The sequence below is a fragment of the Heterodontus francisci genome, chromosome 18 (genome assembly GCF_036365525.1).
Source record: "Heterodontus francisci isolate sHetFra1 chromosome 18, sHetFra1.hap1, whole genome shotgun sequence".
Lineage (NCBI taxonomy): Eukaryota > Metazoa > Chordata > Chondrichthyes > Heterodontiformes > Heterodontidae > Heterodontus > Heterodontus francisci.
In genome coordinates, this window is record NC_090388.1 from 9586609 (window position 1) to 9614592 (window position 27984).

Below are 27984 nucleotides of genomic sequence, written 5' to 3' on the forward strand. Positions count from 1 at the left end.
TCTGTAAAAGAAGGCTTGCATCTCTTGAAAATAAATCTTGCATTTGAAATGTGGCTGGAAAGAGAAAAAAGACATAGGAAAAAAAGTTACTTCTCTCTGTAGAGGAAGACTGCTTTTCAGAGAAGAAACCTGTGTAGGTCAGAGGTAGCAGATTCCTATTGCCTCCAGTCTTTGAAGAATCCTAGCCTCAAGAGTGGTTCCTGTTGCCTCCTGTGTTTTGGGAGATCCTGAAATCTCAGAAAGCTTCTACTGCTCGACTGCTGCTTCAAAACCCAAGCAGACCTGTTGCTGCACCTTTGCTGAAAGACCTGTATGATGCCTGCTGCAGACAAATTGCCTTGAACACCTAACCAGCACAAACTGTTCAACAACCTTGCCTGGAAAGACTTCGAGTGGCATCCGACTATTCAACTCTGGGACACCTCACCGAAAATATCCTACCAGAACATGATAAACTCAATCATTTTATTTTTCCTTTTTTTATTCCTAGGAAACAGCTGTTAACCAAAAAATCCTTCCACCCCCGGTTAACGTTTTTTTTTAATGTATGTGTCTGTGCATGAGGGTTAAGAAAATAAGGAGTCTTTCAATATATAGATTTATCTCATTAGTAGTTAAGACTTATTATTTCTTTTCTAATAAATAGTTAATGCTGTTGTTGTTTAAAGAAACCTGGTTTGGTGTACTTTATTCTGGGGGACAAATAGTGTCTAACTTGGCTATTCTTCAGTAGGTGGGAAACTTTCTTGATATGCTGTGACCTGTGGAGTAGTGGGACTGAATTAACAGTGCATTACTCCCTTCTTGGTTATTACAGAAGGAAGGTGTGGAGTGCCCGTTGCCTTCCTAATGCCATTAAATTTTGTCATGGGTGGGGAAGGTCGAGGATGGCCTTCCCGCCCAGACGCTAATTGAGGCCCGTAAGTATAGTGGCCACATAACGGCCTCTTCTTGCCAGTGCTGGCATTTTACCAGTGGCAGAGTGAGAGGGGGGCGTCCTCTGCCACATGGGAGGCCGCCCAGTAGAACCAGGCAGCCTCCCTGTGGGGTGGGGGGAGGGGCCCTCCTGCTTGGGCAATGTGACCCTTGGAGGGGCCCTAAGTGGCAAAGGCCACCCTCATGCCAACACTCTCCTCCCCATGCCCTCACCAACCACACCCTACCTACTGCTCACCGTGGCCTGCCTGACTGGCTCTGGTGAGCCTGCCCCCACTTACCTGCTTCTGAACCCGGCATCCATGCTGCCTCTTCTAGCTGGGTGCAGTCCCAGCAGTGGCAACCGCGCCTCTGATTGGCCAGCAGCTTTTGGAGGCGGGCTCCCCATCATTAAAGGGACAGGGACCTTGGCGCTGGGCAGTTAACTGCCTGAGTGCCAGAAAATACAGCCAGGGGTCCCTACAGTGGCCGAGTCAGGGTTTCCCCTGGCCTTTCTAGCTGGTGTCGGGACCCCCGCCATTTCCATAAAATTCAACCCGCAGTTTCTATTGTAAATGTGGACTTGAGAATTTATAACAGAAAGTGTATGCAGATGAAGGATTTAAAAAAAAAAAAATGTTACTGTTCTTGAAAGAATTTAGTTTCTCAAAATATCACCAAAGATTAATGCATATTTTATAAATAAACTTTAAAGGAAGGCTTGCATTTATATTGCGCTTTTCACAACCACAGGACATCCCAAAGCAGCGAATGAAATACTTTTTGAAGTGTAGTAATGTAGAAAATGCAGCAGCCAATTTGCACACAGCAAACTCCCACAATCAGCAATGTGATAATGATCAGATAATCTGTTTTAGTGAATTTAATTGAGGGATAAAAATTAGCCAGGAAAGGGGGAGGGGAGTCCCCTGCTCTTCTTTAAAATAGTGCCATTGAATCTCTCATGTCCAACTGAGAGGGTAGTCTCATTTAAAGGATGCACCTCTGACACTGCAGTGCTTCCACAGTACTGCACTGGAGTGTCAGTCCGGATACCTGTGCTCAACTCCTAGAGTGGGACTTGAATTTGCAACTTTCTAACTTAGAGGTGAGAGTTCTACCAACTGAGCCATAGCTAACACTGACAGATGTAGCTCAGGTCCCACCAGTAAGCCTTAAGAGCGACACCAAATATAATCCTTTCTGACTGACTTTTCTTTCTTCATTTAGATAATTCGACAGCAGTTTCCACAATTAACGACGAGAAGATTAGGAACAAGAGGCCAATCGAAGTAAGTAACCAACCTCACATTTACCTTCAACAGGAATTTTCTTGTGCTGCACTCAGTATGAAATTCCTGAAAGGTTTTTTTTAGAGATGATCATATGTTTCACTGGGTCACAATTCCTTTGCTTTTCGTAGCAGGGATTTAATAATTGAAATAATCTAAAACATTTAATTATAGAGGCTCCTGCAAATTCAGTCTTTTTTTGCAATAAGTAATCATTTAGAAAGCTTGTATTAAGCAGAATAAATAACGAGAATATAAAGAGAAAGAAATTGAATTATCATGTAATTTGAGTGAAGTGACTTTGAATTAAGAGCAAACTGTAAGTATTAAAGCTACATAAAACAGAAAACCTTTTTGCAGACACAAATACAATGACTGCATGGAAACCAAACCCCGATACAATGGCAATTATGTGTACGTTGAGGATCTGTGCAGCAGTTTTATTTAGCGGACTGAAGGCGAGAGCTAGGTTTTCTACAACACAGATGGGCGTTCCATTCTGATGCCACCAAAGGATTAAATTTCTTCATTTGCTACTGCTTTGCCTGTGGAACTTGGGGGCGGTAACTCAGTTCCAGGTGGGAATGGGATTTCTGCCAAAGTTGGGACAGAGATGGGGAAGTCCTGAGGGAATTTACCCCTCAGTAATATCATAACTCCATTTATGACTTTGGCCCTCATATATTGACTATGTGAGCTTCATTTTTGGAGGTAACTTCCATTATTGTTAGCTGTGATTTATCAGTTCTATGTTGGGAACGGAGTTTTTTTTATTCTTCCATGGGATGTGGGTGTCACTGGCAAGGCCAGCATTTGTTGCCCATCCCTAATTGCCCTTGACAACTGAGTGCCTTGCTAGACCATTTCAGAGGGCAGTTAAGAGTCAACCACATTGCTGTGGGTCTTGGAGCCACATGTAGGCCAGACCAGGTAAAGACAACAGATTTCCCTAAAGGACATTAGTGAACCAGATGGGTTTTTATGACAATAGATGGTAGTTTTGTGGCACCATCACTAAGACTAATTTTCAATTTCAATTTTTTTTTAACATTAATTGAAATTAAATTCCACCAGTTTCCATGGTGGGATTTGAACCCGTGTCCCCAGGGCATTAGACTGGGTCTCTGGATTCATAGTCCAGTGCTATTACCGTTACACCACCGTTTCTCCCATTCCAGTTATTTGGCTTAGTGATCTGTGTACATGGAGCCCTAAAATTCCTTTGCTCCTCCACAGTCCCTAGTCTCTCACCATTTAGCGAATAAACCACTTTGTCTTGCTCGGATCTAAAGTGGACATGCTCATATTTCCCCCACATTGAACTCTATCTGCCACTTACTAAGTCTGTCTATGCCCCATTGTAATTTCCTATTGTCATGCTAGAACACCACCAGCCAAGAATGAGGCATATTAATTCCGCCATATGAACATTAAATTTCAAACTGTTGCTGAAGTGAAGAAAGGACTTGTTTAAAAAAATCACCAGGCCCTTGGTTGGAAAAACATTTTTTGCATGCTAACAGCCAGCGCTTGGAAGGACAAAGGGGCTATTCCCGGCTCCAATTTAACCCACAATGGCCTTTGAGCACCAGGTATTGTGTGTAAGAAGAGACATTCCAGGGTTGGCTAAGACCAGAGAATCCACAAACAGACATGGTCAGACCAGCTAGCCACATAACTAACCTGCTTGGCAACCTGGGTTTTTCTGAATTGTACAAACAGTTTGAGCTCAGAGTGTCTGTTTGCTCCTGGACTGAAAAGACCTCTCCTGGCAGGCTCACCACAGCCTCTCCTGTCTGCTCCCATCACTTTCTCACGGAATTCCAAATCCACTGAAGCACATGAACCCCAAGAGAGAAAAGCCTCCTCCAGTGAACAAGGTTTAAGAAGAATACTGGGCCTCAATGAAAAGCAAGATCTACCTACAATCAAGAACTCTACAATGAGCTCGATGATCTGTAACAAAAACCCTCTTCAGAGATTGCCTTAAAATTTTCCACTTTATTTCTTCTGCTCTGTTCTGTCTCTATCTGCATGTGTGTATCGCGCATGCATGCTCGCGTGGACATGTTGTGTATCCGTAGGCGTTAACTGAATTACAGTTTAAGTTTAAGCTGAATAAATTTCAATCTTTCTTCTTTAAAGCTAAGAAAACTGTGCTGGTTTCTTTGCCTTTATAATTGGAAAGCAGTGAACAAGGATTCACCAAGGGGGAGCTAATAACAGTGTGTTTAAAATAAAACCCTGTTACGGTAAGACCAGGTGAAGGCTGAGAGGGAACCCTAGATCCTTTTCTCACCTGGTCGTAACAAAAGTTTGGGGGCGACCGTCCTGGATTTTTCCCAATGAGAGAAATTGGAAGTGAGAAGCCAAATTGTTCCCAATCAAAAAAGAGCAAGATTTCAATACGGGTTTTCTTGTGGTTGTGTGTGCTTGAATACTAACATGTCTGCAACTGAAGCTAATAGCTCCCTAAGCCAGGGTGAAGTAATTTGGGATAAGTTAAAAGCACTGTTTATGCAGGAGTTGAGAAAAATGGCTGAGCAGTGTGGTATCACTGTCCGTGCCCAGGCTAGAAAGCCTGAACTCCTAAGGCTAGTGGCCAACCATTTCTCCCTTGAATCTGAGGATGCAGAAACAGGGTTAGAAGTAGACCCAGACAGGGTAATGCTAGCAAAGATATAATTGGAACAGAGGAAACTTGAATTAGAGGAGATGGAGAGAGAGCCTTCCAGAAGGAAAGTGAAGAAAATGAAAGACAGGAGAGGAGAGAGAGAGAGAATATTCCAGAAGGAATGTGAAGAGAGAGTGCTGAAGCGGCTTGAGTTGACTAGGGAGCGACAGAGTAACCCCAGTGAAAGTATGGCCAATACGGAGGACCGTAATTCAGGGCTGGGTACAAAATTGTTAAAACTAGCTGAACTAATCTACATCTTCCTCATTGAATTTTGGGAAGAGTTTTTTTGTGTCCTTTGAGAAACTGGCAAGGCTGCTAAAATGGCCAGCTGAGACTTGGTCTCTTGTATTACAAAACAAGCTAACCGTAAAACCCTATGAAGTTTATTCCCTGTTGTCAGATGAGCGTTCATCAAATTATGAACTGACAAAAAATGCTATCCTCGGGGCATATGAGTTAGTACCCAAAGCCGATTACCAAACATTTAGAACCCTCAAGAAGCAAGCTAATAAAACGTAGCTGGAGTTTGAAAGAAGTAAGCAGCTGGCTTTTGACCAATGGCTGAGGGCTCTTAAAGTACAGCTCAGCTACGAGAATCTCCGAGAAGTAATTCTGTTGGAGGAATTTGAACACTCTCTCCCTCTCTCCATAAAGACCCATGTAGAGGAGCAGCGGGTCCAGAGAGCCCGGCAAGCAGCCGTTCTAGCTGATGAGTTTGCTTTAATTTATAAGTGGGGTTCCCAGGGGAAACCCTTTCCTAATCACCCCCACCATCCAAAAGGGACAAAGGGTGGGAGGGTGATAGGAGCCCAAGCAGTCCTGGGAGAAAAAGAAAAGCAGGAGTTACAGGGGGCCCTCCTCGAGCCAAAAAGGAAGGTGCTGTGAGCAAGAGTGAGATCTGGAGACCTGTGTGCTTCCATTGTAATAAAGCAGGGCATTTAAAAGCTGACTGCTGGAAACTATAAAGGGAAAACCGTTAGGGTTAATCAGGGCACACCCTGATTAGTTGGGAGAGGTGGGGCGGCACAGTGGCGCAGTGGTTAGCACCGCAGCCTCACAGCTCCAGCGACCCGGGTTCAATTCTGGGTACTGCCTGTGTGGAGTTTGCAAGTTCTCCCTGTGTCTGCGTGGGTTTCCTCCGGGTGCTCCGGTTTCCTCCCACAAGCCAAAACACTTGCAAGTTGATAGGTAAATTGGCCATTATAAATTGCCCCTAGTATAGGTAGGTGGTAGGGAAATATAGGGACAGGTGGAGATGTGGTAGGAATATGGGATTAATGTAGGATTAGTATAAACGGGTGGTTGATGGTCGGCACAGACACGGTGGGCCGAAGGGCCTGTTTCAGTGCTGTATCTCTAAGCTGTCCCACAGACTAGTCAAGCAACAGCCTGACATAGTCATACTCATGGAATCACACCTTACAAACAATGTCCCAGACACTGCCATCACCATCCCCGAATATGTCCTGTCCCACCGTCAGGACAGACCCACCAGAGGTGGCGGCACAGTGGTACACAGTAGGGAGGGAATTGCTTTGGGAGTCCTCAACATCGACTCTGGACCCCATGAAGTCTCATGGCATTAGATCAAACATGGACAAGGAAACGTCCTGCTGATTACCACCTACCACCCTCCCTCATCTGATGAGTCAGTACTCCTCTATGTTGAACACCACTGAGGGTGGTGAGGGCACAAAATACACTCTGGGTGGGGGACTTCAATGTCCATCACCAAGAGTGGCTCGGTAGCACCACTACCTGACCATGCTAGCCGGGTCCTAAAGAACATAGCTGCTAGACTGGGTATGCGGCAGGTGGTGAGGGAACCAACAAGAGGGAAAAACGTACTTGACCTCGTCCTCACCAATCTGCCTGCCGCAGATGCATCTGTCTATGACAGTATTGATAGGAGTGACCACCGCACAGTCCTTTTGGAGACGAAGTCCCGTCTTCACATTGAGGATACCCTCCATCGTGTTGTGTGGCACTATCACCATGCTAAATGGGATAGCTTTCAAACAAATCTAGCAATGCAAAACTGGGCATCCATGAGGCGCTGTGGGCCATCATCAGCAGCAGAGTTGTACTCAACCACAATCTGTAACCTCATGGCCCGGCATATCCCCCACTCTACCATTACCATCAAGCCAGGAGACCAACCCTGGTTCAATGAAGAGTGCAGGATGGCATGCCAGGAGCAGCACCAGGCATACCTCAAAATGAGGTGTCAACCTGGTGAAGCTACAACACAGGACTATCTGCGTGCCAAACTGCGTAAGCAGCATGCGATAGACAGAGCTAAGCAATCCCATAACTAACGGATCAGATCTAAGCTCTGCAGTCCTGTGACATCCAGCCGTGAATGGTGGTGGACAATTAAACAACTAACTGGAGGAGGTGGCTCCACAAATATCCCCATTCTCATGATGGGGGAGCCCAGCACATCAGTGCAAAAGATAAGGCTGAAGCATTTGCAACAATCTTCAGCCAGAAGTGCTGAATTGATGATCCATCTCGGCCCCCTCCTGAAGTCCCCAGCATCACAGATGCCAGACTTCAGCCAATTCGATTCACCCCGCATGATATCAAGAAACGACTGAAGGCATTGGATACTGCAAAGGCTATGGGCCCTGACAACATTCCGGCAATAGTACTGAAGACCTGTGCTCCAGAACTTGCCATGCCCCTAGCCAAGCTGTTCCAGTGCAGCTACAACACTGGCATCTACCCTGCAATGTGGAAAATTGCCCAGGTATGTCCTGTACACAAAAAGCAGGACAAGTCCAACCTGGCCAATTACCGCCCCATCAGCTTACTCTCTATCATCAGTAAAGTGATGGAAGGTGTCATCAACAGTGCCATCAAGCGGCACTTGCTTAGCAATAACCTGCTCAGTCACGCTCAGTTTGGGTTCCGCCAGGGCCACTCAGCTCCTGACCTCATTACAGCCTTGGTTCAAACATGGACAAAAGAGCTGAATTCAAGAGGTGAGGTGAGAGTGACTGCTCTTGACACAAAGGCAGCATTTGACAGAGTATGGCATCAAGGAGCCCTAGCAAAACTGAGGTCAATGGGAATCAGGGGGAAAACCCTTTGCTGGCTGGAGTCATACCTAGCGCAAAGGAAGATGGTTGTGGTTGTTGGAGGTCAGTCAGGACATCACTGCAGGAGTTCCTCAGGGTAGTGTCCTAGGTCCAACCATCTTCAGCTGCTTCATCAATGACCTTCCTTCAGTCATAAGGCCAGAAGTGGGGATGTTCACTGATGTTTGCACAATGTTCAGCACCATTCGTGACTCCTCAGGTACTGAAGCAGTCCGTGTAGAAATGCAGCAAGACCTGGACAATATCCAGGCTTGGGCTGATAAGTGGCAAGTAACATTCGTGCCACACAAGTGCCAGGCAATGACTATCTCCAACAAGAGAGAATCTAACCATCTCCCCTTGACATTCAATGGCATTACCATCGCTGAATCCCCCACTATCAACATCCTAGGGGCTACCATTGACCAGAAACTGAACTGGAGTAGCCATATAAATACTCTGGCTACAAGAGCAGGTCAGAGGCTAGGAATCCTGAGGTGAGTAACTCACCTCCTGACTCCCCAAAGCCTGTCCACCATCTACAAGGCACAAGTCAGGAGTGTGATGGAATACTTTCCACTTGCCTGGATGGGTGCATCCCCAACAACACTCAAGAAGCTCGACACCATCCAGGACAAAGTAGCCTCCTTGATTGGCACCCCATCTAGAAACATTCACACCCTCCACCACCGATGCACAGTGGCAGCATTGTGTACCATCTACAAGATGCACTGCAGCAATGCACCAAAGCTCCTTAGACAGCACCTTTCAAACCCGCGACCTCTACCAACTAGAAGGACAAGGGCAGCAAATGCATGGGAACACCACCACCTGCAAGTTCCCCTCCAAATCACACACCATCCTGATTTGGAACTATATCGCCATTCCTTCACTGTCGCTTGGTCAAAATCCTGGAACTCCCTTCCTAACAGCACTGTGGGTGTACCTACCCCAAATGGACTGGAGCGGTTCAAGAAGGCAGCTCACCACCACCTTCTCGAGGGCAATTAGGGATAGGCAATAAATGCTGGCCTGGCCAGCGACGCCTACTTCCCATGAATGAATAAAAGAACCCCACTCAGTGAAGACAGGGACCTGATGGAAAGCACAGCAGAACAAGCTGTGGCTTTAACTGCAGTAAGAGTGAGACGGAGGAAGCCTGTGGCTGCAAGTGCTGGATAATTTAATGATTCCTGAATGTTATCAGAGTTTTGTGTCTGAAGGGAAAGTAACCCATACCCCTCGAGTGGGGCAAGCAAGCCCATAGTAATTCTCAGTGACACTGGGGCCACAAGATCCCTTTTTATTGGGAAACGGCCTGACCTTTCCCCAGAGAGTGCAGTGACCACCAGAATGGTGGTGAATGGTATTGGAGGGCAGTGTATACCAGTACCTGTATACCGAGTGTACATGGAATGCGACCTATTTTCGGGACCGGTGACCGTAGGGATTGTCTTTAGTTTGCCTGTGGACGGGGTTGACCTGCTCCTAGGTAATGATTTAGTGGGGGTGAAGGTGGAAGCCCCCCCAGTAGTGTAAGAAAGACCACAGGAGGTGAGAGAGACGGGAGGTGGCAGGAGACGGACCTCTACAGTTTCCCTGAATGTGTACTGGATCAGGCCATGATCAAACCAGCTCCCCCAGAGGAGACTGAATTTGCACTGCAGGCAGATGACCATGAGGTCTGTCTGGCCAAGGTTTTCTTTGGGAAGTTAAGAGACCCAGGGAATGAATTAGATGGATCTTCCCTAGCTGAGGCTCAGTGAGCTGAATCAGTATTGCGTGAGTTAGCACAGACTGCCCAGTCTGAAAGTGAAGCAGACGGAGTCCCTGATTTCTACTAATTAAAGAATGAGGTATTGATGAGGAAATGGAGTTCTCCTCACAGACCTGAGAGCAAGGAGTGGGGAGTAGTTCACCAGTTAGTGGTGCTGCAGAGGCACCATAGAGAGATATTAAGAAGGGCCCACGAGACTACAGTGGCTGTACATGCCGGCATACGAAAGACCAAAGCTCGCATAAGACAGCAGTTTGACTGGCCAAAACTCCACAGAGATGTGGTGGAGTAGGACAGGAGTTGCCACATGTGCCAAGTTGAGAGGAAACTCCAATCTACAGTGATACCTGCACCACTCAGTCCTGTACCGGTGTTAGGAGGACCCTCCAGCAGAGTGCTGGTGAACTGTAAGGGACCCCCGCTGAGAACAAAAGGGGAAAGGCGGGCACAAGGCTGGCCAAAGGTTAGAAAGGGATGGAGAAAAAGCAACCAAGAGGGCAGGTTAAAGGAAGCCCGTGAGGAATCCCAGATAAAAACCCCTACTGTCCGGTCAGCCAACCCCGAAAAATGTGAAAAGTTAGACCGCACATCCTCCTATGTAAATGCAGACACGAGAAGCACCCGACCAGAGTTGCTAACAGCATTTACAGAAACCTGCAGAGACAAAGAAAGACCCCTAGAGGGCAGAGAAACCATGAGGTGATGCCTCACCTAGTCGAAGTGCCACAGGGAATGCAGTAGAGTCTGCACAAGTACCTGCAGGCAGGAGTGTTCCAGAGGGCAAAGGGGAGATTAGCAAAAAGTCCTCCTCCACAGTCAGAAAAAAAGAGAGCCCTGAAGTCCAAAACCTTTGCATGACTCAGAAAAGCACTGAAAGAGAGTTCAGGATAGAACCACCCACGACTGACTATCCTGAAAAAAAATTCCATTTCAGGGCTAATTAAACCTAACCATCTCAAAGACACCCTAAGCAGTCATGGAAATGGGCAAACTGAAGAAAAACATCCCCAAAGAACCACATGTTTATTGGGATGCCAAAAAAGGGCAGTTTAAGATAACACTGCTACTAAGAAAAGACAGGCTGTGATAAGTTTGGGATTTATGAATGAATGGGAATGAATGTTTTTTTCTGTATCTTGTATTTTCTGTCGACCTGTTCAATGAAATGTGCTTTCCTCAAATCGCATTTCATTCCATTGGGTGTGGAGGTGTCACGCTAGACTCCCACCTGCCAAGAATGAGGCATATTAATTCCACCATATGGACATTGAATTTCAAACTGTTGCTGAAGTGAAGAAAGGACATTTAAAAAATCACCAGGCCCTTGGCTGGAAAAACATTTTTTGCATGCTAACAGCTAGTGCTTAGATGGACAAAGGGGCTATTCCCTGCTCCAATTTAACCCACAATGGACTTTGAGCACCAGGTATTGTGTGTAAGAAGAGACATTCCAGGGCTGGCTAAGACCAGAGAACCCACAAACAGACATGGTCAGACCAGCTAGTCACATGACTAACCTGCTTGGCAACCTGGGATTTTCTGAATTGTACAAACAGTTTGAGCTCAGCGTGTCTGTTTGCTCCTGGACTGAAAAGACCTCTCCTGGCAGGCTCGCCACAGCCTCTCCTGTCTGCTCCCATCACTTTCTCACGGAATTCCAAATCCATTGAAGACACATGAACCCCAAGAGAGAAAAGCCTCCTACAGCGAACAGGGTTTAAGAATAATACTGGGCCCCAATGAAACGCAAGATCTACCTACAATCAAGGACTCTGCAGTGAGCTCAAAGATTCGTAACAAAAACCGTCTTCAAAGATTGCCTCAAACCTTTCCACTTTATTTCTTGTTCTTTTCTGTCTCTATCTGCTTGTGTGTATTGCATATGCATGCTAGTGTGGGCACATCGTGTATCCGTAGGCATTAACATAATTAGAGTTTAAGTTTAATAAATTTCAACCTTTCTTCTTTAAACCTGAGACAGCCTGTTTGTGCTGGTTTCTTTGCCTTATAATTGGAAAGCAATGAACAAGGATTCACTAAGGGGGAGCTAATAACAGTGTGTTTAAAATAAAACCCTGTTACGGAAAGGCCAGGTGAAGGCTGAGAGGGAACCCAAAACCCCTTTCCCACTGAGTTGTAACTCTACGCACAACTTACTGTGCCTCCTAGCTTAGTGTCATCTACAAACTTCATTTGTTGCATTCTACTAATTAGAGTACATTCTTGTTATCCCTACTCTGTGTTCGCTCTCCCAGTCCAATACCAAAACATGGCACTAGGTTACCTCCAATTTTGTGCCCGTTTATTTCTGTTAATAGATTATCTGGGCTGCTGAAGCAGACATTTCCATGAACTGCAGCTGAGGACAGGTGAATTGGTACTTTTTTAAATTCTTTCTCAGGATATGGACACCACTGGTAAGGCAAATGAATTGCCCATTATAAATTGCCCTGAGATGTCGGTGTTGAACAGCTGCAGTCGATGTGGTGAAGCTACTCCCACAATGCCATTAAGTTGGGAATTCCAAGATTTTGACCTAGTGTTGTTGGAGATACAGTGAGATATGTATATATATATATATCCAAGTCAGGATGGTGTGTGACTTGGCAGGGAATTTGGAGATGATGTGTGCTGAAGGTTACAGTACCACGAGGTGCTGTCAGAGTAATCTTGGTGAGTTGCTGCAGTGCATTTTGTGGATTGTACACACTATAGCCATGGTGCACCCATGATCTCTGCACAGTAATCAATCTGGTGATCTTGGTATAGAAACCAAGTGGATGTCAAGTCCAAGGGCAGAGGCACCGATCAAGCAGACTGTTCTGTCCTAGCTAGTGTTGAGCTTCTTGAGTGTTGTTGTGGCAGCACCTGTCCAGTCTGGTGGTGAATATCCATCATGCTCCTGACTCGAGCCTTGTGAAAGGTGGAGAGGTTTTTAACAGTCTGGAATTGAGCCACTTATTGCAGAGTACCCAGCCGCTACACTGCTTGGATAACCATGATGTTGATGGGCTGCTCCAATTAAATTTCTGGTCAATAGTAACCCCCCAAGACGGTGATGGTGGGGGATTCGGTGAATGTGATGATAACGAGGAACGTTAAATGGGGAATATTTAAATGTACAAACAGTTTAGTTGATTTATGTATCTGTGGTTGATGACATTTGGTGAAATGCAGATTGTACCCAAGATGTTTCTTCTAGAGCAGGTTTACATTCAGGTGAGAACTCCTTTACAAACTTCTAGTGTTTTAGACTTCTCTGTCTAAAGACCAGCCTTTTAGGGTATGCATCAAATTAAACAAAAGAACCTGAATGTTGGAGAATTGGTTCAGATTTTAGAGTAATATTTAAGCTGCTAACAATATACAATTGTGCACAAGTGGAACTTACATTGTCTCAGCTTGAATTGGGCCAAGTGATAGAGTACAAACCAGAACAGGACTTGGAAGTACAATACAAGAAGGTTCATGGTCACAATGTCTGATGCTGCTTTGAGCAAGTCTCTAGCTTGGCAGAGAATTGAAATGATCGTCCAGAGCCTGGGAGGCAGGGTAACTAATCTAGTGATCTCAGCATGATGTAGTCAATCTAATGATCTTGGCGTGTAACCAATCTGGTGTCTCCATGGAAACCAGTCTGTGATATCAGTGTCAGTTAGTTTTTACTTACTGTTGCACAGGTGGTGGAGGTGTAAAGTTGACATAAATCTTGAGAATGACTTTTGCATTTCTACTGCAAATGTTTTGCTAAACTGCCAGTGTACATTTGGAGTGAAGCAGATTAACACACTCACAAGGAAGCCATGTCACAACAGTTTGGAATTTAAATCCAGCGCAGTATCAAACCTGGTTTACAAAGTATGCTGGGCCTACCCTACCTCAGGTTAAATGAATGAGAATTTCTCCCTCCTCACTCCCATAACATTTAAATGTCTGTCTTGGAAGAGAGATGCTTGTGTTCCAACAGGTGAAAGGCTCTTTCCTAATAGGACAGTAGAGTCTAAATTTCCGAGCACCTCTTGATAACAAGGACCCTCAGGGGACTGGAAGCAGAAAATGATTTCGAGCCAAGCGGTGTAAACAGACCGAAAATGTGGTCAGTGTCTGCTTACCTGTCGCCATGATCTGAGCACCGTGTTAGTGACCGTGGAATAGCAGATCAATCATCATCATTCTTTCATCCATGGAGCCTGTTAGCTGAACCCGAATATCTAAAGGGCAGAGCCGTCCTTCTCTCCAGTGTGGGACTGGCTGCTCACAGGTGTAGGGAGTGAAGAGTTTTCTTTGAGGTTGGACATATGTTTCAACGTGAACAAAAGAGAGTGAGATTGACAATGTTGAAAATGCTGGTCCCTTTAATTAACCAGGACGTACTTCAGAGTTAATAGAGAGCAGGTGATGCTCATTGCTGTTTGTATTTAAGGGCTGGGTTTTGCCCCGGTCAGCGAGTTACTTCTGGCCAGGGAGTCAGTCCAGGAGGGAAGAGTGGGAACTGGTATTTGTACTGAACTGTGGATTGAGAATAAAACAATTGTAGATCAGAGACTGTTTCCTGATTTTGGTGAATGGATATCTGACAATTGATCAAGATTGTGGGAATGGGATTATCCAGCTAATGGAATGCTGGCCTGTACATCGAGGATACAAGGGAGTAGAAGTCAACCTTCAGTTGTGCAAAGCCCTGGTTAGATCAGACCCAGCGTTCTGTGAGCTGTTCTGGGCATCACACCTTGGGAAGGATATATTGGTTTGGAAGGAGTGCCATGTAGAGTTACCAGAATGATACCTGGACACCAAGGCTTAAATTATGAGGAGAGATTATACAAACCCGGGTTGTATTCCCTGGAATTTAGAATGTTAAGGGGTGATTTGATCAAGGTTTTCAAGATATTAAGAGGAATAGACAGTTTCTCTCTACCTAACCTATTTCCACTGGTTGGGGAGTCTAAGACAAGGGGGCATAGTCTAAAAATTAGAGCCAGACCTTTCGGGAGTGAAATTAGAAACACTTCTACACACAAAGGGTGGTAGAAATCTGGAAATCTCTTCCGCAAATGGCAAGTGATAATAGGTCAATAGTTAATTTTTAAACTAAAATTGAAAGATTTATGTTATCCAGCGATATTAAGGGATATGGGGCAAAGATGGGTATATGGAGTTAGATTGCTGATCAGCCATGACCTCATTAAATGGCGGAACAGGCTCGAGGGGCTGAATGGCCTCCTCCTGTTTCGATGTTTTATGTTGCTATCTTCCTATCTGCCAATAGAGAGATTTTTCATTTATGGGAACGGTCAGAACTTGTGTCATGTTGGACCCTGGACAGGATATAGATCTGAACAATGTTGAGCTATTTAAGGTGACATCTCCACTACAATCCTGTACAACTCATGATGGTTCTGTTTCACACCAATTCGAAAGTTACAGCATTAAATGTGATTTGGAGCCTAACCAGTGCAGTTACGCTGCAACACTCTGTATCTCCATTCATATCAGACCCACTGTTAACAGACTGCACTTCAGTTCCATTAAGGAAGTTCTCTTGACTGAGATAGCGAGTTCAAGACCAATGCAGCATCCCATGGGGAGATTGTGCAGGGGTTTATCCGGCAATGTCTCCACACAGCAAGTCCCTGATCCCAGTCTCTTACTGTGAGGGGCATAAACCAGGAATTCCGCAAAGGGAGGGAAGCAGAGTTAGAGAGTTGGGTGTTTTATATCAGCAGTGTTTTTGCTGGGTCATTAAACCTGTGGACTGGACATCTCGTGAGTGTCTGGGTTAGGTTCAGTCTGACTCGAGATCTACTCTGTATTTACACTGTAAAAACTGCTTTGCGCCAAATGTACGATTGTGACGGGTGTGCATTAGAAATCTCATCAGGGCTCTGATCTATAAACTTGCAAAATAATAATAGATAGATTTCTGCTTTCCTCATCCTGCACAGATTCCTTCCCTCTCGCAGAATGCTGCTACTGCTCTCTGCTCTTACTACATAAACTAAATCATAGAATCAGACAGAGGCCATTCAGCCCATCATGCCTGTGCTAATTCTTTGTAAGAGCTATCCAATGAGCCGGTTGATTTTGTTTGTTCTGAATTTATAGAACTTATTGTCTGATGCTGAAATTGTAACATGGTGTATTTGCTGCTAATAGATACCATTATTATGGGATAGCAGTGAAGGAGAGCTCGCCGTATTATGATGTGATGTACTCCAAGAAAGGAGCAGCCTGGGTAAATGAAACTGGGAGGAAGGAAGTGGCAAAGCAGACGGTGGCGTATTCACCACGTTCCAAGCTGGGCACCTTGCTGCCAGAGTTTCCAAATGTCAAAGATCTAAATCTGCCAGCGAGCCTCTCGGAGGAGAAGGTAAACACACAATGACGGACTGATCCATTATCTGCACTGCTTCACGCCAATGCACAAATTAAATGTAGATCATCCTGTCTCCCAGATAAAATGTAAGGGACAAAAACTGTCCAGCCTTGTTACAAACAGAGCAGTGTAGCTTTTAATGAGAATTCGGGAGCGGTTCATGGCCATCCATCCTAGGCAGGGGAATGAAAGACTGGAAGAAATGGAAATGTTTAATGTAGAATTAGAATATACAGCACAGGCACATTCGGCCCAACTGGTTCATGCTAGTGTTTATGAACTACACCAGCCTCCTCCCACTGATTTTTCATCTCATCCTACCAGCATATCCTTCTATTGCTTTCTCCCTCATGTGTTTATCTAGCTTCCCCTGAAACGTATCAACGCTGCTCTTCTCAACGACTCCACGTGGCAGCGAGTTCCACATTCTAACCACTCTTTAGGTAAAGTCGTTTCTTAATTTCTTGTTGGATTTATTCTGATTATCTTATATTTATAGCCCCTCGTTTTGCTAAGGTGGAGAAGAGCAACAAGTTATTGCCATATATATAGCATTGTTTCTTGTTGAAGGTATGTTCTTGTATCAGAACAATGCCCCTTATATGACTATAATTCACTTTACCTACTCATTCTAACGTATCTGCACTTTAAACAAAATGTATAATCACTATCATAGAGTCATTATGGCACAGCAGGAGGCCATTCAGCCCATCGAGCAAATCAGATGTTGGGATGTATTAAAAGATCAATATTGAGCTGAAATAATGAGGGACACCTGCCACTTCATAAACCAAAACAGTTCTGGTCATCACAATACAAAAAGGATGTTGGAGTTACTGGAAGGATACAGGAGCAACCAGAATGGTCGAGGAGATGGAAGATTGGATTATGAGGAGCAAATATGTAAATTGGACATGTTCTCACCTGAAAAGAGAAGGTTGAGGGATGATCTGATTGTTGTTTTTAGGATTGTAAAGGGACTGTATAATGTTGAGCATGACGAGCTGCATCACCTTGTCCAGAACAGTAGATCCGAGGGAAACAGCCTGCACTCGAAAGGGGAAAATTCAAAGCCAATCTGCAGGAGGACTGGGGAGGACTGTGCTGTTGTTGGGTCACATGCACTAGTGCCAACTGAGACATACAAGAATGAATTCTTTGTGAAACATTGCCCAAAGAGAGATACTTTTTCAGATAGACCCATTGATATTCATTCCACACGTGTGTGTAAATCCATGTCCAGGACTAATTTGTAGATTGGAGCATGCAGATTGCTTTCCTGTAACTTTGCTGATGAGTGTCAGAAATTGGACGATCTTACCCGCTGAAGACTTTATTCTTCATTACTAATAAGCAGAGCTCATTTGGAACCGCCCCCCCCGGCATTGGCCAGCAAGGAAATAAGAGACACACAAAATACACCTTCATTAGCAAATGCAATAGTCAAGGTCCCACAACCAGGAAAGTTGGTCATTATACCAGGAAATACTTCCTGCATTTTAAATAGTGCCATGGGATCTTTTACATCCACCTAAACAGACAGAGTGTCATGGTTTGATGTCTCATTTGAAAGAGAGCACAATACTCCCTCAGTACTTCACGAGGATTGTCAGCCTGGGATTATGAGTTCAAGTTTCTGGAATGGGACTTGACCACCCAGATAGAGAGTGGTATCCACTGCACCATGGTTGACACAATGCTTTGATGTGAAATTATGTTTTATAACTGCAATAAAAATCATCAAACTTTATAATGTAACATTGGACAAAGTTTAGTATTCATGAATATTACCAGATTTTTTCTGCCCTTTTGTTTCTAGGTTTCCACCTTCATTATGATGTATAGAACTCACTGCCAGAGAATCCTAGACACAGTGATCAGGGCAAATTTCGATGAGGTAAGTGCTTCCCTTTAAGCCCAACTCGTGTATAGAAACTCACGACTAAAACGACATTTTTAAGTTGCTTTTTTTCTTTCTTTCCCCACCTGAACCAGGTTCAAAGTTTTCTTCTACATTTTTGGCAAGGAATGCCGCCCCACATGCTCCCGGTCCTGGGCTCCTCCACTGTCGTGAACATTGTTGGTGTTTGTGACTCCATATTGTACAAAGCTATCTCTGGAGTTTTGATGCCCACCGTGCTACAGGCATTACCAGACAGGTTGGTTAAACCATCATCCTAATCAATGGCACTGTTGGATTCCCAATTCCAGACTCAGAGGGGGGGGGGGAAAAGTCTAACTCTAGCCATGGTACACAATGTGTGGTGGTGGATCAGTCGCCCATGACACACCCTGCCCCTTACGCACTCCACTAATCACGTGTCCCACCTGTTATGCACCTGCCCCCTTTATACATCCACCTGTTATTAGCTTTCATTGAAGTCAGTGGACAGGAAAATAAGAACCAGCGTCTAATGGGTGATTGATCCAATACCACCAAAGTTTATTTTCACCCCAGAATTTATCACCAAAGTTGGGAGCAATTGTAGGTAAAATCCAACAGGACTCCAGTTATACTGAGATGTTTCAACCTTTATTTATTTCCTAAGCCATGACTGGGCAGGAGGGTATGTACACTTTAGTGATTTTATATCAGAAATCCATTCTCCATTTATTTAGAGATACAGCACTGAAACAGGCCCTTCGGCCCACCGAGTCTGTGCCGACCATCAACCACCCATTTATACTAATCCTACATTAATCCCATATTCTCTACCACATCCCCACCGATCTCCTACCACCTACCTACACTAGGGGCAATTTACAATGGCCAACTTACCTACCAACCTGCAAGTTTTGGGCTGTGGGAGGAAACGGTGCACCCGGTGGAAACCCACACGGTCACAGGGAGAACTTGCAAACTCCGCACAGGCAGTACCCAGAACTGAACCCGGGTCGCTGGAGCTGTGAGGCTGCGGTGCTAACCACTGCGCCACTGTGCCACCATGCTGGGAGGTTGCTGCCTGGAGAGTCCATTCCTTCAAACAGACAGTAATGGTCCCGTCTAGTGATAGAAGAAGCAGCTATTTCCATAACTACTGTATCTAACCCAGTGAATAATATACCTCAAGATTAGTTTGTGGACGTGCTTCATGTAGAAATCAATCTGGGAACACTTAATTACTAATTAAATTCCTTTATGTAATACAATTGCCTCTAGTGCACTCCAGATGTCACACTTTGCTACAAATGCAAATTAAGCTTCTCGGTATTAACTTTAATGTTTGAATTTATGCACTTTGCTCTTTGAAATAATGGCCATGGGATCTTTTACATCCATCTGAGAGGGAAGATGGGGCCTCAGTTTAACATCTCATTGGAAAGACGGCACCTCCAACAGTGCAGTGCTCCCTCTGTACTGCCCTTCTGATAGTACACTTCGTAGATCTTCATTCCTACGATAATACCGCCATCAGCATGTTCTCAGGATAACGGGCTGATCATTTTGTTTGTTCGCTGGTGTCATCATCTTCCCAGAAGGTTGACTGTCAGGGATCTCCACCTCTGTCTGTCCTGTGCTGTCTTTACACATTCCATATAGGTCAACTGCATCCAGTCCATTATAACCATCATCCATTTTTTCCTCTGTTTCTCTGTCCTATGTTTGCTGTCAGTCTTTCCTTCCAATAATTGTCTCTGTCTATCTGCTCTAATGATGTGACTGTCATTTTGTATCTTTCTCTCTTTGATGTTAATTTCCTCTTTTCTCCAGCCATTTCCAACACTTCCTCATTAGTCTTTCTATCTGTGTAAGATATGCAGAACATCCACATATGTTCACATCTCGAATGCATTCAGCTGATGCATTTGGAATCAGATAACAGAGATGACAAAATGTAACACCTCAGTATTCCTTTCCTAAGATTCAGGGTCAGTTTATTTGATGTTAACAAGTCCTTCATTCTGACAAAGCTCGTCTTGGCTATCTCAATTCTCCTTTGGATCTCACAGTCAGATCTCACATCGTCTGTGATAATGTGCCCAAGGTATGTAAACCTTTCCACTTGTTCCAGGACTTGTCCATTTACTTCAATTTTCACCTCTGGGGTAAGGTCCCTGTTGATTACCATTATCTTGGTTTCCTTCACATTCGTTCTTAATCCATATTCCACACTCCTTTTTCATGCGAGGTCCTCCCCTGCCAAGAATGAGGCATATCAATTTTGTTATGAACATTGATTTTTAACTGTTGTTGGAGTGAGGAAATGACTTGTTAAACAGATCAGCCGTGGCTGGAAAGAAACATTTACATGCTAACAGACATCGAAAGTGAGGAAGCGCATTCTAGGGTCTGCTAAGGAGGATACAATCCACAAGGGCAGAACTGGTTAGACCAGCTGGTCACATGACTAACTGGCTGTTGCAGGATTTTCTTTTGAACTGGCCACAGAGAGTTTGAACTCAAAGACTGAACTCCTGGACTGAAGATCTCTCTCCTGTCTGCTCCCATCTCTTTCTCACAAGCCTCTGAATCAACTGAAGACAATATGAACCCCAAGAGAGAAAAGTCTCCGACAGCGAACAAGGTTAAGAAGAATACTGGGCCCCAACGAAAAGCAAGATCTACCTACAATCAAGGACTCTACAATGCACTTGAAAAGCCGTAACAGAAACTCTTCAGATATTGCCTCAAACATTTCACTTTATTTTTTTTCCTGCTCTTTTCTGTCTCTATTTTGCATGTGGGTATCGCGTGTGCAGGCTAGTGTGGGCGCATCGTGTATCTGTAGGCGTCAATGGAATTAGAGTTTAAGTTTAATAAATTTCAACTTTTCTTCTTTAAACCTAAGAAAGCCTGTTTGTGCTGGTTTCTTTGCCTTATAATTGGAAAGCGGTGAACAAGGATTCACCAAGGGGGAGCTAAAAACATGGTGTGTTTAAAATTAAACCCTGTTATGGTAAGACCAGGTGAAGGCTGAGAGGGACCCCTTTTCTCACTTGGTCATAACAGAAATTTAGATGCTAGTGTCCGGTATTGACCCTCAGACAAATGAGAGAAATTGGAAGTGAGAAGCCAAATTGTTCCCAATCAAAAAAAAGAGCAAGATTTCAATACAGGTTTTCTTGTGGTTGTGTGTGCTTGAATACTAACATGTCTGCAACTGAAGCTAGCAGTTCTCCAAGCCAGGGTGAAGTAACTTGGGATAAGTTAAAAGCACTGTCTATGGAGGAGTTGAGGAAAATGGCTGAGCAGTGTGGTAGGGCTAGGAAGTCTGAACTCCTAAGGCTAATGGCCAACCATTTTTCCCTTGAATCTGAAGCAGAAACAGGGTTAGAAGTAGACTCCGACGGGGTATTGCTAGCAAAGATACAATTGGAACAGAGGAAACTTGAATTAGAAGAAAGAGAGAGGCAGGAGAGGGAGAAAGAGAGAGCCTTCCAGAAGGAACGTGAAAAATATGAAAGGCAGGAGAGAAAGAATATTCCGGAAGGAATGTGATGAAAGAGAGCTGAAGTGGCCTGAGTTAACTAGGGGGCGACAGAGTAACCCCAGTGAAAGAATGGCCAATATGGAGGAGTATAATTCAGGGTTGGGTACAAAATTGTTAAAACTAGCTCAACTAATCCCAAAATTCAATTAGGAGGACGTAGAAGCATTTTTTATGTCTTTTGAGAAACTGACAAGGCTGCTAAAGGGGCCAGCTGAGACCTGGTCTCTTTTTCTACAAAGCAAGCTAACTGGAAAAGCCCATGAGGTTTATTCCCTGCTGCCAGATGAGAGTTCATCAAATTATGAACTGACCAAAAATGCTATCCTCGGGGCATATGAATTAGTACCCGAAGACTATCGCCAAAAGTTTAGAACCTTCAAGAAGCAAGTTAATCAAACTTATCTGGAGTTTGAAAGAAGTAAGCAGCTGGCTTTTGACCAATGGCTGAGGGCTGTTAAAGTACAGCTCAGCTATGAGAATCTCTGAGAAGTAATTCTGTTGGAGGAATTTGAACACTCTCTCCCTCTCTCCATAAAGACCCATGTGGAGGAGCAGCGGGTTCAAAGAGTAGCCGTTCTGGCTGATGAGTTTGCTTTCATTTCTAAGTGGGTTTCCCAGGGGAGAACCTTTCCTCGTCACCCCCAGAAATCCAAAAGGGACAAAGGGTGGGAAGGTGATAGGAAGCCAAACAGTCCTGTGAGAGAAAGGAAAGCAGGATACACAGGGGGCCCGCCTCCAGCCGAAAAGGAAGGTGCTGTGAGCAAGAGTGAGACCCAGAGACCTGTGCGCTTCCATTGTAATAAAGCAGGAACTTTAAGAGCTGACTGCTGGAAACTAAAGGGAAAACCCCTGTAGGGTTAATCAGGGCACACCTGCTCAGTGAAGATAGGAACCTGATGGAAAACACAGCAGAACAAGCTGTGGCTTTAACTGCAGTAAGAGTGACACCTAGGAAGCTTATGGCTGCAAGTGCAGGAAAATTTAATAGAATTCCTGAAGGTTATCAGGGTTTTGTGTCTGAAGGGAAAGTAACCCCATACCCCACAAATGGGGCAAGAAAGCCCATAGTGATTCTCAGGGACATGGGCCACTAGATCCCTTTTACTGGGAAAAGGCCTAACCTTTCCCCCATAGAGTGCAGTGAACATCAGAATGGTGGTGAATGGTATTGGAGGGCTGTTTCTGCCTGTACCTTTACACCGGGTGTACATGGAATGCAACCTAGTTTCGGGACCGGTGACCGTAGGGATTGCCCCTAGTTTGCTTGTGGACAGGGTTGACCTGCTCTTGGGTAATGATCTGGCAGGGGTGAAGGTGGTAGCCCCCCCAGTAGTGAAAGAAAGACCGCAGGAGGTCAGAGAGACAGGGCAGTGGCAGGAGACGGACCCCTGCAGTTTCCCTGAATGTGTACTGGATCAAGAACAAAGAACAGTACAGCGCAGGAACAGGCCATTCGGCCCTCCAAGTCTGCGCCGATCTTGATGCCTGCCTAAACTAACACCTTCTGCACTTCCGGGGCCCATATCCCTCTATTCCCTTCCTATTCATGTATTTGTCAAGATGTCTCTTAAACAGTCCATGATCAAACCAGCTCCCCCAGAGGAGACTGCATTGGCACTGCAGGCAGATGACCAGGTCTGTCTGTCTGAGACTTTCTTTGGGAAGTTAGGAGACCCAGGGAATGAATTAAATGGATTTTCCCTAGCTGAGGCTCAGCGAGCCAAACCAGTATTGAGAGTTAGCACAGGCTGCCCAGTCTGAAAGTGAAGCAGAGGGAGTTCCTGATGGCTACTATTTAAAGAATGAGGTACTGATGAGGAAATGGAGTTCTCCTCACAGACCTGAGAGCAAGGAGTGGGGAGTAGTTCACCAGTTAGTGGTGCCAGAGAGGTACCGGAGAGAAATATTAAGAAGGGCCCACGAGACAACAGTGGCTGTACATGCCGGTATACAAAAGACCAAAGCCCGCATAAGACAGTTTGACTGGCCAAAACTCCACAAAGATGTGGTGGAGTACTGCAGGAGTTGTTGCATGTGTCAGGTTGAGGAGAAACCCCAACCTACAGTGAAACCTGCACCCCTAAGTCCTGTACCGGTGTTAGGAGGACCTTCCAGCAGAGGGCTGATGAACTGTAAGGGACCCCCGCTGAGAACAAAAAGGGACAGGCAGGCACAAGGCTGGCAAAAGGTTAGACAGAGAAGGGGAAAAAGTGACCAAGAGGGCAGGTTAAAGGAAATCCGGGAGGAATCCTGGATGAAAACCCCTACTGTCCGGTCAGCCAACCCCGAAAAATGTGAAAATTTAGACCCCACATCCTCCTACATAAATGCAGACACTAGAAGCACCCCACCAAAGTTGCTAACAGCATTTACAGGAACCTGCAGGGACAAAGAAAGACACCTAGGTGGCAGGGAAACCATCAGAGTGATGCCCCACCTAGTCGAAGTCCCACAGGGGAATGCAGTAGAGTCTGCACAAATACCTGCAGACAGGAGTATCTTCTGGGACAAAGGGGAGATTAGCAAAGAATCTTCTCCCACAGTTAGAACCAAAGGGAACCACCCATCCTCTGAAGTTAAAAGCCTTTGCATGCCTCAGCAAAGCACTGAAAGAGAGTTCAGGATAGACCCGCCCACTACTGACTCTCCTGAAGAAAAAATTTCAACTCGGCTAATTAAACCTAACCACCTCAAAGACCCTAGGCAGCCATGGAAATGGGCAAACTGAAGAAAAACTTGTACAATGAACCACATGTTTATTGGGTTGCCAAAAAGGGGAAATTAAAGCAGCACTGGCAACAAAAAAGACAAGCTGCAATAAGTTTTAGGATTTATGAATGAATGAGAATGAAGAGAGAAATGCATGTTTCTTTTCTGTATCTTATGTTTTCTCTCTACTCTTTTAATGAAATGTGCTTTTCTCAAATCGCATTTCATTCCACTGGTTGTGGAGGTGTCATGCTAGGCCCTCAACTGCCAAGAATGAAGCACATCAATTTTGTCATGAACATTGATTTTTAACTGTTGCTGGAATGAAATGACTTGTTCAACAGATCAGCTGCGAGTTAGAAGAAAACATTTACATACTAACAGACATCGAAAGTGAGGAAGCATATTCCAGGGCCTGCTACAGCGGATACAATCCACAAGAGCTAGGGCTGGTTAGACCAGTTGGTCACATGACTAACTGGTTGTTCCAGGGTTTTCTTTTGAACTGGCCACAGAGAGTTTGAACTCAGAAAGGTATCCGTAGGCGTCAATGGAATTAGAGTTTAAGTTTAATAAATTTCAATCTTTCTTCTTTAAACCTAAGAAAGCCTGTTTGTGCTGGTTTCTTTGCCTTATAATTGGAAAGCGGTGAACAAGGATTCACCAAGGGGGAGCTAATAACAGTGTGTTTAAAAATTAAATCCTGTTACAATAAGACCAGGTGAAGGCTGAGAGGAACCCCCAGACACCTTTCTCGCCTGGTCGTAACACCTTGCATTCATTTTGTTCACAATTTCCTCTTGGGCCTTCTCTGACTCTGCAATCAATGCACTGTCATCTGTGTATTTCAAATTGTTAATGTTCAAACCACCAATAATTTAGGACTGGGAGGAGGAGAAGTTACTTCACTCAGGGTTCTGAATCTTTGGAAATCTCTACCCCAGAGAGTTGTGGATGCTCCACCATTGAACACCTTTAAGGCTGGGATAGACCGATTTTTTTTTTTTTTGGTCTCTCAGGGAATCAAGGGATATGGGGAGCAGGTGGGAAAGTGGAGTTGAAGCCCAAGATCAGCCATGATCATATTGAATGGTGGAGCAGGCCCGATGGGCCACATGGTCCACTCCTGCTCCTATTTCTTGTGTTCTTGTGTTCTTGTGTTCTGTGATACTCTACCCTCTAATAGCTTCTGGATTTCATTCACTACACCTGTCTCTGAACTTGGACGACAGCTCATTGATGCTTCATCCCGATTTCCGCCCTACCTCAGTCATCGTTATCTCACTATGGAACCTCTGCCATTAACTATGGACTCCTTCCTATTATCTCCTATCTGTTTCCCATTTCCTGTTTACTTTCAGTTTTTTATGTATACTAATTTTTATGTAACCAGACCTATGGAGCTTGTGTTTTCCCTGAGTCCATTCGCCTGCATATTTTGGCTGCTCCAGACCCAAGGCCAATGCTCTGTTTCCACTTCTGCTCTTTCTTTCTAACTTCTTTTCTCTTTACCCCTCCAAGACACTTTTATATTGTCATGCCTTCTTTCACTTCTCCACTCTCGGGTACTGTGCCCTCCCAATTCCCTACCATAACTCTTCAGTACTTCTCAACCTTCCTGCTCTCTTGCCAGCCTCCCAGGCTTGACATCAAATTCCACTAGACTTGACTATTCCAAAGCATTGCTGGCTGGTCTCTCATATTCAACCCTCTGTAAACTTTGAGGTCATCCAAACCTATGCTGCCTGTGTCTTAACTCACACTAAGTCCTGTTCACTAAACACCCCTGTGCTCGTTGACCTACACTGGCTCCTGGTCAAGCAACGTCTTGATTTTAAAGTTCTTATTCTTTTCAAATCCCTCCATGGCCTCGCCCCTCCCTATCTCAGAAATCTCCTCCAGCCCCACAATCCTCCAAGATATCTGCGCTCCTCTAATTCTGGTCTCTTGAGCATCCCTGATTTTAATCGCTCCACCATCAGTGGCCGCACCAGTTGCCTGGGCCCTAAGCTCTGGAATTCCCTCCCTAAACCTCTCTGTCTCTCCATCTCACTTTCCTTCTTTAAGGCACTCCTCTTTGATCAAGCTTTTGGTCATCTGACCGAATATCTCCTTAATGTGGTTTGGTGTCACACTTTGTTTTCTAATGTTCCTGTGAAGAGCCTTGAAATGCTTTATTACATTAAAGGTGTTATATAAATATAAGTTGTTGATGTTGCCCCTCTGACAGTGCAGCACTCCCTCGATACTGCACTGGGAGTGTCCGCTTGGCTTTTGTGCTCAAGTCTCTGGAGTGGGGCTTGAATCCACGATATTCTGACTCAGGAACTGAGCCACAGTTGACACTCCCACAGTGGTATTTTTCTTCCCCATTTTAGATCTGTATATACTATTGCCAAGTCAAAAGGTCACTCGGATAAGCTACTTAACCATTTATGATCTTCCAGCCACCAGCATCTGATTTCCCCCTCCTGTTTGGAAACGCCTCACCACCACTAAACCAATTTACTGGCAAACGGCCGAGATTAGGAACTCACCACATGAGAAATCACAAATGCAAATCTGCCCCGTGCCACGGTGTGATCCAGTGTGTTGATGCAGTGAAGAGAGTAGGAAATGCCAGAAATACACTGTAGGTCAGTCAGCATCTGTAGAGAGAAAAGGGAGGTTAACAACTCACTAAATGCCTGAATTTCCAATATTGGTGGATGATGGAAGTGGTTAGATTGACACACGATTACCAGTTCCTGAAAGTTGGCTCTGTATGTGACCTTTCATTTCAATGACTGACTTGCTTCCTCTTTTGCAAAAAAGATCAAAGTGTGACATCTGGAGCATGACATATGGAGAAATGTTTCAGTATGTTAAAGGTGCTATATAAATGCTGTTGTGAGAATATTCTGCAGGACTTGATTCATTCATTCCCCTTATCTCTCATTTCAGTCTGACACAGGTGATTCGCAAATTCGCCAAACAGCTGGACGAGTGGCTAAAAGTTGCACTTCATGAACTTCCTGAAAGTTTAAGAAACATCAAGTTCGAATGTAAGTTGTGGATCAGCGTAAATATCGTCCAGGACATGTGTGTGCAACACGCCTGCAAAATAACGCCCATGTGACACACCTACGTAACACCTTTGTTACTGTACTTAGTTACTGTGCAATCTGTCTCAAACAAACCCAAGTCCCTGTGATTTTATATCATATTGAATGCCAAGAGGTACACAATATTCATTCACACATTCAGAAAGTTATACACACTCTTGCACTTTGAGCTATCCATCTCATTGTGTGGGAACAAACAAAGGATCTTTTAACTTAAGGATTATCAAAATAATCTCCAATAAGAAAAATCATGAATTCCCTGTTACTGTCCAGTCTCTGATACATGTGCAAATGGCAGACTTGAGTTATACTGCTGGCTGTATGTTCCTCTCTGCCCATTGACAAAGGAGCTCGACAGTTGTCCGCTGTGGCACTCTCACCACTTAAGTCAGAATGTTCTGGTTTCAAGTCCCACTCCAGGACTTAAGCGCAAAATTCAAGGCTGACACTCCCGGTGCAGTACTGAGGGAGTGCTGCACTGTCAGAGGTACTATTTTACGGATGAGAAGTTAAACCGAGGCCACCTCTACCCTCTCAGGTGGGTGTAAATGATCCCATGGCACTATTTCAAACGAGAGTAGGAGAGTTATCCCCAGTGTCCTGGCCAATATTTATCCCA

The 27984-nt window shown here is 44.8% G+C and overlaps 1 protein-coding gene across 1 annotated transcript in view; it reads left to right on the forward strand.

Moving 5' to 3' along the window:
- The window catches only part of rfx4 (regulatory factor X, 4), a 126001-nt gene that overhangs the window by 14785 nt on the left and 83232 nt on the right, over window positions 1-27984 (forward strand). The window contains exons 5-9 of the mRNA XM_068051155.1: window positions 2146-2207; window positions 15901-16114; window positions 17940-18017; window positions 18116-18279; window positions 27205-27305. Of these exons, the coding sequence (XP_067907256.1) occupies window positions 2146-2207; window positions 15901-16114; window positions 17940-18017; window positions 18116-18279; window positions 27205-27305 (619 nt within the window). The remainder of the gene's footprint in view (window positions 1-2145; window positions 2208-15900; window positions 16115-17939; window positions 18018-18115; window positions 18280-27204; window positions 27306-27984) is intronic.